The following is a 12,406-nucleotide window of genomic DNA, read 5'->3' as shown; positions in this document are numbered from 1 at the left end:
GTCTGTACCTGAGGTCCTTGGATATTTGAATTCCTATTAATGTGAAAAAAATGACTTTACACCAGAACCATTGAGACTAATGGTTCTGTGCTTTCTGCTGTTTGCCTTTAAGTCAGGAATAATTTACTTCATCTTAGTGGCATTTAAATCAACTTTATTTTTCCATCACCACTGTGTGAGTCACAAAAAGTCCTCTCTGTGAAAGGGGACTCATCAGTATTCCGGATACTGTCTATCAGTTTTTCCACCCGCAAATTTAATGATGTGGTCCCTATCATATTTGGCAATGCAGTCATGAGTGAAACGTGAATATAGAAGTGAACTAAGGATGCACCTCTGGGGTGCACCTGCATTCATTACCACTGCAGATGAAGCTAAATTATCTATCCTCACTGCTTGTACTCTTCCAGTTAAAAAAATGATTAAAATCCAGGGTTTGTATTGTCTGCAGCTACAGTGGTTGAACATACTGCAGAACTACGTTGGGTTAGACATGACTTTTATCAGCTTGACGATGAGACAAAGATAAGATTAGTCTACATACTTAAATATGCGGAGATAAATACTTCTAGTTTTATACAATTTCCACCCTAGCACTCCAGTACTTTGTCTGTCTATCTCATGGAACTGGCACAGTGCAAAGCACAGATGCCTTGTCATCAAAAAGTAAACTTTTAACGTCTCCCTACTGTACATATTATTTCAAAATGTCTCTTTAGCAGATGTTCAGGTTCTCATTTGCTGTGGGAGATATGCATGCTGTGATGTTCCCAAAACTGAGGTAAAATATTCAGTTATTTGTAATAACTTATCTTTGAAAGTCTCTTAAGATTTCAGAGTTGCCTGTTGTAAACACTGTGGTACTTTCTGATGAAGACGATAAGCTGTTGCTTTAGTTTATCAGTTATTATGTTGACCATGATGAAACAATGATTACTGACCAAAACGACAATCTCCATGTTAGGGTTGTAATTTTGCAGGTTAATTTTGCTAACCTTAACCTAGTTATGTTTGTGCCTTCCTTCAGTTTAACATTCCGGCGGGAACTGACAAAAGAGGTATTTAGTCACCTGATTTGGAAGATATGTTGGAACTTGGATAGTTTTTGCAGCATCTTCAACTCTAAAATGCATTGAAATGATTCACTGTAAGACGGGAGGATAGCTTGTGAACTGCTCATAACTCCCAGACATATGCATATACCTGTGAAGAGGGAGGCTTTTACACACTACTTTCATTTGTTCTTAAGTCTAAAAGGGCCAGGAATCACTGGCTTAAGTGTACTCCAAAAGAGGGAAAATCATAGCATCCACACAAGCATAATGAGGACGCATGTGCAGGCTGGCTAACCAAACCAAATTTCACATAGCTTCTGTCACCTGCAGCTTATCAGGAGTGTCATCTGCCTGGCTGCATCATCTCGATAATGAGCACGTTTTATCTTCTTCTCTGCCACCCACTTAACTTTTTGTTTCTGGCTGTCATCCAGCATCGTTTCCACCTTCTCATCCCAACCACATGTCACACCCTCAGCAAACGTCTCCGCCACAAAACACCCTGAATATCACTGAAAGCCAATGCCCTGTGAACAAGGATATCAAGTCCTGCATGGGCTGATAATGTGGAATGGACCCAATTCATATATGTATCTATTTCAATGCCAAAAAGCTCCATATTGCAGCTTAAGAAAATGTTGCTGCTGGCGACTGTTCTTGAAACTGTGTGAGTATCAGCTCCGTGACTTCTAGGATACCAACATATTCATAACTGTCAAAAACTAAGAGGACATTTGCTTTACAAAACACTGTCCATTTCCAGTGTGACAACAATACACTATCCTCTCCTTCGAAGAATCCACACAAACAGCTGCAAGCTGTTCAGAGGCCAGACTCGACCCAGTGATTGACCCAACTTGCTGGACTCCCTGGCCCTCACATCCCAAAGCAATATTCTGAGACCCTAATTGGGAAGACTGTGGGCTTATAGCAAAGAATGAGCCAATCAGGATGTCTTCCTCGCCACAGGAGTGGAACTTCATGCTGGCTGTGGAGCTTGTTAAGGCATAGTTACTTGTAGCATCATGGGAACAGCAGCACACAAACACCCAGACACACACCAGACATACTGTACAGTTACTCAGATCCCCACCTGCCTTTATATCATTAGAAAGCAGCAAGTAGAAAATGCATGTGGTACATTTGAGGATAGTACATAAGGTCAGAGTCAAATTAACATCTGGCCAACATATAAGGCTGGCAGAAGGACAGAGAGACATCAAATGGCAACAGTTAGTCAACTGGGCCATCATATGCCAATCAGATTGCAATATAAAGCTGGTTAGTAGTTAAAATTCATCCTCTGGGGGATAGGAATGAGTGTCATTGCAATACATCCAATAGTTGTTGAGATATTTATGTCTGGACCAAAGTGGTAGGCCAACCTAGAGAGCATGACTGTAAAACTCATCCAAAAACCATAAAAAGCAAATTAAATATGAATATATGTAATAGAATATGCGTGTGCAGCATTTTGAAGGTCTTTAACATGAGTGTATCCTCGGTGGCCATGACCTTGAGATAAGAGCCAGACATGAGTGACAGACTCCATGTGAAAAGATCACAGCACAGGTCACACCAGACCTCACTGTCTAAAAGAAAGCAGTGAATGATGAGCACCAAAAAAAACCTGTCATATCAACTTTAATCTTCTGGGGTGCTTGTTTTTATGGCTCCTGTAACACACACTGCATCTACCAGGGAAAATAATAAAAACAACGGTGTCCATGTGACACATACAGTAATTTCACAGAATATGAATGTTGTGTTTGTTATAGAGGAGATGACAGGCAGAAGAAAATTCAATGCTTCAAAAGATGGCTATAATTCTAATAATGTTCATATGATATGATCACAGTTTTCCAATAAAGACAACACATTTTTTCATGAGGGGGTTAAATATACCTGCAAACTTCACAAACTATGTGAGACACATACGGATCTCTAATGAATGACACATATAAAGTTTGTTAACAAAGTTTGTTAGAAGTACTTCATTTAAATCATATAATTGAAAGTAATTTTCATAATTTAATATCACTCAACAGCTGGCACAAGCCTATATATGGTGAGCTGATATGTTTGGCTATTTAGCATAATGCATTAGCCCCTGAGGCAACAGGGAGGCCAGATGTGTCTCATGATCTGAAATAACTAAAACAAACCAGGGGAAAATGCTTTCAGCTCTCCTGCAATTATGAAGACGGGGAACTTACAGTCTAACAGCAACATGTTTTTAAAAGCAGAGATAAAAGCAGTGCTCTGTAAGTGCAGCATGTTGCAATTTCAAATTGAAAATGAAGGCAAGTATTTGGGATGCTGCCCTTGTCCTTGGCTGTCTAAACCTAAGGTCTTTGCAAAGGCTGAACGCCATCAAAATGAGCTCTACCTTCACTTGCTGTCTGCACAGTTATACATCAGTAATTATAATCGATCGATATAATCGAAAAGAATATGATATAACACTCTAAAAGTTGTCATGTGTCTTCTTGTCACTGGCAAACAGGAGAATGTATGTTTATTATTCACTCTCTTTTAGCTCTGTTTTTGGTCTGTACCATCTTGTGAAGGAAATATTTGATTCTTTACATGCTGAGCACTCCACCATTTTCAGCAGCTAATTACGAGAGTTTTTTGGCTAAACAAAAATCTCACTATAAAGCTGATAATACTCTGTGGGTTCATCGGTACAAGTGACACCTTTCATATTGTCACATTATTTTTACATTGTCATTTGATACATTGCATCAAGATATCAATTATAGTAAGTACCCTTTCCACCACAAAAAATCATCCAAGACATGAGATTTTATGCAAACATAATTCCTGAATATTATAACTTTATTAAGACTATTATTTATTTTATTCTTAGTTGTTAACTCGCATGAAACTGTTTCAAACTTTACAGCACTGAATGATTTGGCACTGTTCTTAACACTCAGAACAGAGTGCGGACATTGAGGACTGATAATTAAATCCCCATCCCTCTGATCAGCCGTAGTCAAATCTGAGACTAAACTGCAAGGACAAGGGCCCTTAATTTTGAGGTCGCAACATCATTGCATCTTAAACTGTGAGCATCATTAGCACTCTACAAGCCCCAGGGCTTTTCACTGTATCAAAAGCCAGTCATCAATTTGCCCTGCATGACAGATGTCTGTGTGGGGCTACACACTGCATATACCCACGACAGACCCTATTAAATCTCCAAGCTCCAACATTCAGCCGATCCCTCTCTACACAGCATCTGAAATCTAGCATGACCTTTCAGGTCCCATCAGACTGCCAGGCTGTCTGCGTGATGTGTTTGGGTCCAGTGTGTGCTGACAGGAATCCGGAGGAGTAGTGCACAGCCAAATCAGAGATGTGAAGCTGCTTATTCAGATCTGTCCTGTTTTTTGACAGATTTTTACCCTATATACCTCCCTATTTAGGACTCACTTTAAGGCCCTCCTTAAGTTAAATTTCATGTGACATTGAATGATCAGTATGTGAAATATTTAGTCTTGTCAGAGCCATACTGTTCTGTGAAGAACTAATACCTTTTTATACATTGTGTTTCTTGCCTGCCAAGCAATCTTGGAATAATACTTCATTTTTATCTCAGGGTAACAGAACAAAGTGTTCGCGGCAGGCAGAAGTTGGATAATCAGCACTCAGCATGCACACATGTCAAAAAAGAGTCGATAATTAGACCGACCCATGCTTCCTATTTATGTGTGAATGTAATGGAATGGATGAGTGCACAGACCCTCACATGTGTTCACTTCATCTCAATTCAGTTTTTAGTACTTGAAGTTAAAAGCTCACAGGGTACTGTAAAATCCTGTGTACCCTTACCATGGATTATGTAGGAAAAGAAATGCTGGAAAATGTCTAAAAAGGAATTCGTGTTCTGTAATTTTGTGCAAAACAAAACAGAGCACTAAATGATGTGCAAAACATCACTACATCATCTGATTTAATGTTTGAGATGTTCTTATGTGTGAAGTTGGTCTGCATTGTTTTTTCTGTTTTAGACATGCAGTGCTAGTACTTCAACAAAACTAACTAGTTTATATGTTTTGGTGTACCTTTATTTATTTATTCATGTTCACTATTCAAAATAAGTTGTATTTTTAATTTGTTTACAGCCAAGCTAGCATTTCTGTGAATCTATAGGCACAAGTTGTTTTGAGTTAAATGCTAATGTTAGCGTGCTGTCTTGCTCACAGTGACAATACTAATATGCTGATGTAAATTAGGTGTATTGTTTACCATGTTCACCATCTTAGTTTAGCAAATTAGCAAGTTAACATTAGTACTAAATGGATGCGGATGAGGCTGATGAGAATTATGCAGGAGGGATATTTTGGCATCAGCCTAAGTATTTTGACCTGGTGATGGTGCTAAATGAGTGTAATTGCAAGCGAATGCAGTTCATCCTGAGGTGGACACAAATGTCTGCACAAAATTACACAGTAATCATCCAATAGCTGTCGAAACTTTGCACACAAGATCACAAATGTCAGCCTCATGGAGCTGCTTGAGGAAAAAAGGCCATGGATGTCTGCACAAAATTTAATGGCAATCCATCTGATAGTTGTTCAGATATTTCAGACTGAATCAGAGTGGTAAACTGGACCAACATTTTTATCCCTTGAACCATACTGCGAACTAAAAAATAAATCAAAAAAGCAAAACAAGACAATAACTTTCACTTTTACAAAATTATTTCAGTAGCAACACGGAGTCCTGAGAGACTAGAGGAACAATAGAATTTGGCCTGGAGATTTCTATATGTGATATTGACTGACTACACAATGAGTGATCAGACTTGTGTGCAGTGGCTTTACAGTGTTAACTAGCTCCCATTGGGATAACTAGACAGGATCTGTCGAGATGTATGTTCATTACACACCCTTCAACTCAATGCATCAGCTAATAGACAAAATTATATTCAAGTTTAGAAACTCAGTGGTCTTTTCTCATCCTGTCAACTTCTTTGCTGAGCTTGTTCCCAAGTACAGTATTTAACCTGCAGCCCTTTAGTCTCTGTTCTGTTTGCTGTTTAAAAATACAGTTCCTCAGCTTTCTCTAACTGATAGAGCTACAGCAGCTATATTAACTTCACTGCCGTTTTTTCTCTCTTTCCTAACTTCTAATCTCCCTCATGGACATTCACTAATCTCTCATTTATATTTAAATCACAGCTTTATGCAGAATGTCTGGCTCATGAGGCAAATGAATCTTGTTACTGTTTCAAGGTCAATTTAAGTGATGAAGATGCAGGGGGAAAAATATTTTGCTGGTTGTGTTGGAGCAAAGTTGGAGAAGCTTTCACCTCTGCATGAAAAATGCAGTGAGAAATAGGAAATTGGAGAGAAAAATTAGACATAAACAACTATATTTATTTATTTACTGTAATTGGCCTGTCCAAGATGTAACTGATTGTTTATTAGCTTAACATAAACTAACAGAGAATCATTATGGAGCAATATCTGCACCCCAGAGTGCATCTGGCTTTATAAAATGGCCTCATTTCCTGGTTGCTATGCAGTCATGCAGAACAAACATTGGACCTGTGACTCTCATCAGAAGGATGCACAAACCATTACAGATTGACCAACATGTTTCACAGAGGGCAACAAACACTGTATGGTTAAGTGCATTCTTTAGCTTTCTTCAGATTCAAAATGTTGTGGAAGAAAAGATCCTGAATGATGACTCATTAGTTCACCATTAGCCTTTTGGCATCTCTGCTCCTTAGATCACATTATGCAACTTTGTGTGTTGACCTTGGGTGCAAGTTGTGCATAGAACTTTCATCATTTTCAAGAGTGCTCCCTCTACAGCGTTCATGTCAGTTTGTCTGACAGGCGCACGCAATTTGAATTGCATGTATTGTACCTCTTTGTAACGTTGTTTGATTATCCTTTGTTTGATTTTTTAAACTAAAATTTTCTGGACTTCAGTAATGCTACCACATACCACTAATTAGTATTTAAATGAAAATGACTTGTCTGTATGGGTGCTTTGTAATTGTGCTTTAGTTTATTTAAATTCAGTCCCTTTTTTCACTTGGTATTTGCAGCATTTTGTCTACTCACTATTGTAGTGAAGCTTGATTTTGACAATAAAAGTATAACATCATATAGTATGTCTTTTGTGGACATACCTGTTTCAACAGGGTTATTCTTCCAAAACAGCTTACACAAATTTCTGATGCTGAAAGCTGACAGACCTTTGAGGTGTGAGTCTTCCTATTCATTAATATTCTGCACACTTCCGTTGTTATAGGTGTAAGTTCGTATAAAGCGTTAAAATTAAAGGATTTTGTGAATGTGAGTTCTTGATTTGGACCACAGACTCATCGCCATCTATCCTGAATAAACTCAATAGATGCAGACAAATTTTCTTAAAAGATTTTTGGTCAGTTTTGGAACACCTTACAGGTCAGTTTTGAGTTACAATCTATGAAGGAACAGATTTTATACACACTGGCACTCAAAGCACCTCGTAATGGCAACAGTCTGTCTGTCCACTTCTTTGATTCAGACTGAAATGTCTCTACAAATATTGGATTTATTGTCATGAAATTTTGTACAGACATTTTGTCACAGAGGATGAATCCTACTGACTCTGGATCCCGTGACTTCTGCTACAGCACCACCATCATGGTGACATCAAAAACTACTGGATGGATTACTGTCAAATTTGGTAGATACACTCATGTCCCTCTCAGGATTGATCTCTAGATCTAGAAGCAATTTCTTTGGTGATCCCTTGATTTTCTCCCCCTAGCACATCATCAGATTAAAAATCTAAAGTGTCCTGTACTTTGGTTTAGGATCAAATGTCTGCAAAACTAATGACATTTCCAAAATCCTCAGTTTTATCATACATTGCATTTAGAGCTAATTAGCCAGCCATACTAACACACTAAGATTACATCTGTCGAGGATGCATGTTAATGGTTACATTAGCATTTAGCTCAAACTATCACTCTGCTCAAAATGGCCTCACAAAGATGTTAACATGGCTGTAGATACACAAAAGCGGATAGGGGATAATAAGAACTGCTGATAAAATCATCAGATTGTAAATGCTGTTGCTGCTAATTTATAATTATGTGCAAAAAATTTGTATCTTAAACAACATAGTATTTTTTTTAAATCACATATTATTTATTGCCCTTATAGCTGTATGATTGTGGATATTGGTGGCTGTGTGAATGCAAATATTTAATGGTTGCACTGTTCAAATGAAGCACATCTAATTTTGTTGTACTGAAGCACAGTGACAACAGAGCATTCATTCATTCAGAATTTAAGGTGGCAAGAGAAAAATCAAATAAAAAACTAGCAAAAGTCATATTTCGCTGCCGTGCAAATCATCATATTTTAGCCCAGTACAGTAGCTCTGCTCTCAGACTGCGGGATTTATCCAATGAAAAACAGCCATGCAAATAAACTGAGTTGAAATTGCTCTAGTGCTGTAGGTTATGGTGTGTCGGAGTAATAATCCTGTTAGATATGTTAGCCATGAATCCATGAATACAAAAAAGGTACTTGCTTTGATTTCATGTGTGGTGGAAGTACAGGGATATCCAGTGTTTGAAATTTCAATATCTAAGACCTTGTCATTTTGGTCTAATTTGTCTCATTTAGTACAGTCACAGGCCTTTTATTCCCGCCAAGGGGTGCACTCTACACTTGGAATATTGAGTCTCTTATTACATGAATTTCCATTACTTGGCTTTTTATTGAAGTGACAGGGAAGTGACTGAGAAATGCAATGAAATATACAGTATACATCTTTACAAAGTTTTATGTTCATTTAACCATTGTTTCATTTTGCATTTCGATTTATTTCTCCTTCTGAACAATGTTCCCTCAACTATCTGCTGACAACAAAAAAGAAAAGAGAGACCATTTCTATTTCTTTTTGATCAGATGAAGAGAGCAGCAAAGACTTTTTTAGTATTCAGGTTGTGTGGATCAAACTTTGTTGAGTTTAATATATAATCCTTAATATACATTAATAAAATGATATAAAAACACATGAGTATGATTTAACAAAATTTAGATAAAAACATTAAGCAATTCCAGTGTATTAGTCATATTACCACTTGACTATAGGCATCTTTTTGTGTACTCGTGCTTTTTTCCTTTCAGACAGAAAGAGTAGAGAAGAAAAGTAAATGTACGGCCATTAAATGCCCTCTGGTGACCTCATTCCATCACATTTTCAAAGCTCAACAGAAACACTTACACAAGTAAGGAATTGATGCATAATTAGCTGCAGCAGTGGCAGTTCTTGTAAAAATGAAGAATTAGTTTCTTTCCTCTCTCGCTCTAAATAAATGCTTTGTTTGCAAAGTGTAAATAAATAAAATGTTGATTGGTCATGGGGTGTAGGTGTGTGTGTGTGTATTTATGTGTTTATTCCTTTCTCTGGTTTATACAATATTTAGCTTGATAAATAAATGAATCTACATTATTAAAGCATCTATTTTTAGTTGATGTTGATTTGAATATACTTGAAGGAATACACTGTATGTTTTTTTTGAAGAAAGTTAAATGAGAAGATATGAAGCTCATATCTGTCTGCAGTAGGCAGGAGAAGGTTAACTTAGCCTGGCACATGCAGATGACTGACAGATAGCCCGATTCTGTCCAGAGATGGAAAAACACCCCCTGTAAGCACCTCTAAAACCTTTATGCTTTCACTACAGGGTTTTGTGATTGACAGGTCAGGCTAGTTGTTTTTCTGCAGTCTTTGTGCTAAGCTAAGCTAACTTTTTCCTGACTTTAGCTTCATATTTAACAGACAAATGAGCGTAGTATCAACCCTCTTATCCATTGTTTGGTAAGAAAGCAAATTTCCTTCAGGCCTGTTACTGATTTTTAGCCATGTCAGAGGCACGGCCCTAGTCTGTCCACCGCTTTAGTCCTCTCTGATGTCTCTCAGCTATTATATGGATTGAATGAAATGTAGTTGGTACTACAGACATTCAAGATCCCAAAAGGATGATATATTTTCTTCTAATGCCACCAGCAGTCAAAGTTTTTCACTGATTGTGTCGATGACTTAGCATCTCATTGACTGACTCAAAATCTGGTACAGATATCCAGTGTGTCTACTGTCCTAATTCTCTCCTGTAGCACCACCATTAACATTTTAAGTTTTAATCAAAATATATCTCTACAGGAAATGAATTCAAATGAATTTGATGATGAATTTCATCATCATCATTGACCATCATCTGGTCAAAATGTCATTTCATCTATTGGTTTATGACCAAATACCTGCACAAATAACGACTTTTCCTTCAACCTCAACTGTGCTTTGCAGTAACTTAGTAATTTTCAAAGGTTAGCATGCTAACATGTCAAACTCAGATGGTGAACATGTTAAAAAAATGATACCTCCTAAACCTCAATATGCTAACATTGCGAGCATGTTAGTCTTTCAAGTACAGCCTCGCAGAGCTGCTAGCACGGTTGAGAACTTTTAATGTGTTTTGTTAGTCTGATATTAGCCATGCTAGACTACGGTTTACAGTCGCAAGAAAGAATGAATTCCTTCATCTTTCTTTTCTCAAATAATTTGATAAGCCCGGGTGTGCTCACAGCACAGGATGATAAATACTGAGGAGCTGCAGAAGGATCACGCCTAATAAGGTGTAAAGCAAAGAGTCATAAAACTCTCCTTTATATAAGAGAGAGGCTGCATATTGACTGTAGGCCTGTGCTCTGAAGCTGCCTTCATACTGCTTCTCTGTTGGAGAATTATTTATCTCTTGCTCTGTTCCTGGGAGGATGCTGTTGACAGCATCTCATCTCACTCTCTGAGTACCACCAGCTTCCATTAGGCCATGAGTTGCGATATGATGTCTTTGTGGGAGGTTCACCAGTTGCACTACACTTAAAAGCTTCGAAAGCAGAAGTAAGACCGAGGCAAAGAAAGAAAACATTTATTGTTTATGAATGTGGAGTCACACAGGTCCTGTCAGAAAAGAACAAGGAGGTGAGGTCTTGGTTTGAGGTCTCTGAAATAATCCTGCCTCGCCTCTTCTCTTTCAACAGGCAGCTGGACTTTGGAACTGTTCCCATAAAGAACATTCAGCACATTCGTGTAAAAGCAATACATTGCAATTGCAAAGGACAGTCTAACATTCCACATGACAACTAGGTTTTTTATTTGTGATGCCCACTGTAGTTTATATTGTTATAAAAATTTACAGAATAACATTTTTGTGTCTCAGTGCAAAAGATATATTCCAAAAGAACGTCAGAAAAGCCGTGCCCTTGATAAATCACCCCGCCAACCCCCACCCCCCCAACTACACCCCCACCCCCCGCCTCCCCCAGTCTGTGCCCCAACAATTAAATAGCTGGCCTGTTTACAAGACCACCGATAAATAACCAACAGAAGCAGTTTTACAGTCACCGTCAGATAGCAGCAGTGTTTCAGCTTTGACTTTAAATACATATTCACAAACAATTGTGTGTCACTGTACACCCACAATTCATCAGAACAACTTTAACTATAGATAATAATAATTACAGTTGTATTGATAGTAATTACCATGACAATAACAAAAAAAAAACAATGTGTCACATCTGCATTAAAGTATTTACATTGCTATTTCAAGTTCTGTGGCTTAATTTCCCGTGTGTGAATTTCCCAAGTAAAAGAAGGCAATGAAGTGTCTCTAAGGTAAAAGGTTGGAGTGGGGTAGTTTATCAGCTGGTACAGATGCTGTTGATGGAGATGATGGCTGGGTCCACCAGACCCAGCTCCTCGTGCTCGTTCACGCACAGCTGATAGCCACAGCCCCGCCTACGCTTCAGTGGAGTCACCTTGGAGTCGGGTTTGGCACGAGGCGGCAGAAGGAAGCCCACGCTCCCTGCAATCAGCATGTGCCAAATGCTGTGGATGTAGAAGTAGTTCTCCTCTGTCTCCACAAAGGCATAAAGGGCCACGGCCGACGTGGCAATCATGGTTCCTGGGAAGAGGAAGAACACCCAGCGCTTCCAGGTTGGCGGGTAGCAGCGCCGCCTACGGATGGTGCGTACCGTCTGACAGACCAACACACACATAAAACATTGTTTTGAACTTCACCATTTAGACCTATTTTTAGTATAAAACAGTAAACTGTACACTGGATTGAATGTATTCATAGATGTATGTAATAATGTTTTACAGGTTCCTGGGATTGCTCAACATGTTATTTGTATGAAGTCCATACATAACTATTTTTTCTTAGGTTTCCTGGATGTGTGATTTCCAGGTAAGATAACATGTTCACTGGGTTCACCGGATAAATACTTGCTAGGAAACAACTGTTACATAAAAACAACAGA

At 38.3% G+C, this 12,406-nt stretch overlaps 1 protein-coding gene across 1 annotated transcript in view; it reads right to left on the bottom strand.

Moving 5' to 3' along the window:
- Positions 1–11,421: 11,421 nt before the first annotated feature.
- The window catches only part of tmem8b (transmembrane protein 8B), a 33,923-nt gene continuing 32,938 nt past the window's right edge, over positions 11,422–12,406 (bottom strand). The window contains exon 13 of the mRNA XM_046385360.1: positions 11,422–12,121. Within this exon, the coding sequence (XP_046241316.1) occupies positions 11,786–12,121 (336 nt within the window). The 3' untranslated portion in view covers positions 11,422–11,785. The remainder of the gene's footprint in view (positions 12,122–12,406) is intronic.

The sequence above is a fragment of the Scatophagus argus genome, chromosome 4 (assembly GCF_020382885.2).
Source record: "Scatophagus argus isolate fScaArg1 chromosome 4, fScaArg1.pri, whole genome shotgun sequence".
NCBI lineage: Eukaryota > Metazoa > Chordata > Actinopteri > Scatophagidae > Scatophagus > Scatophagus argus.
Note: the sequence above shows the minus strand (reverse complement) of the source record. Positions and strands in the feature narration are given on the sequence as shown.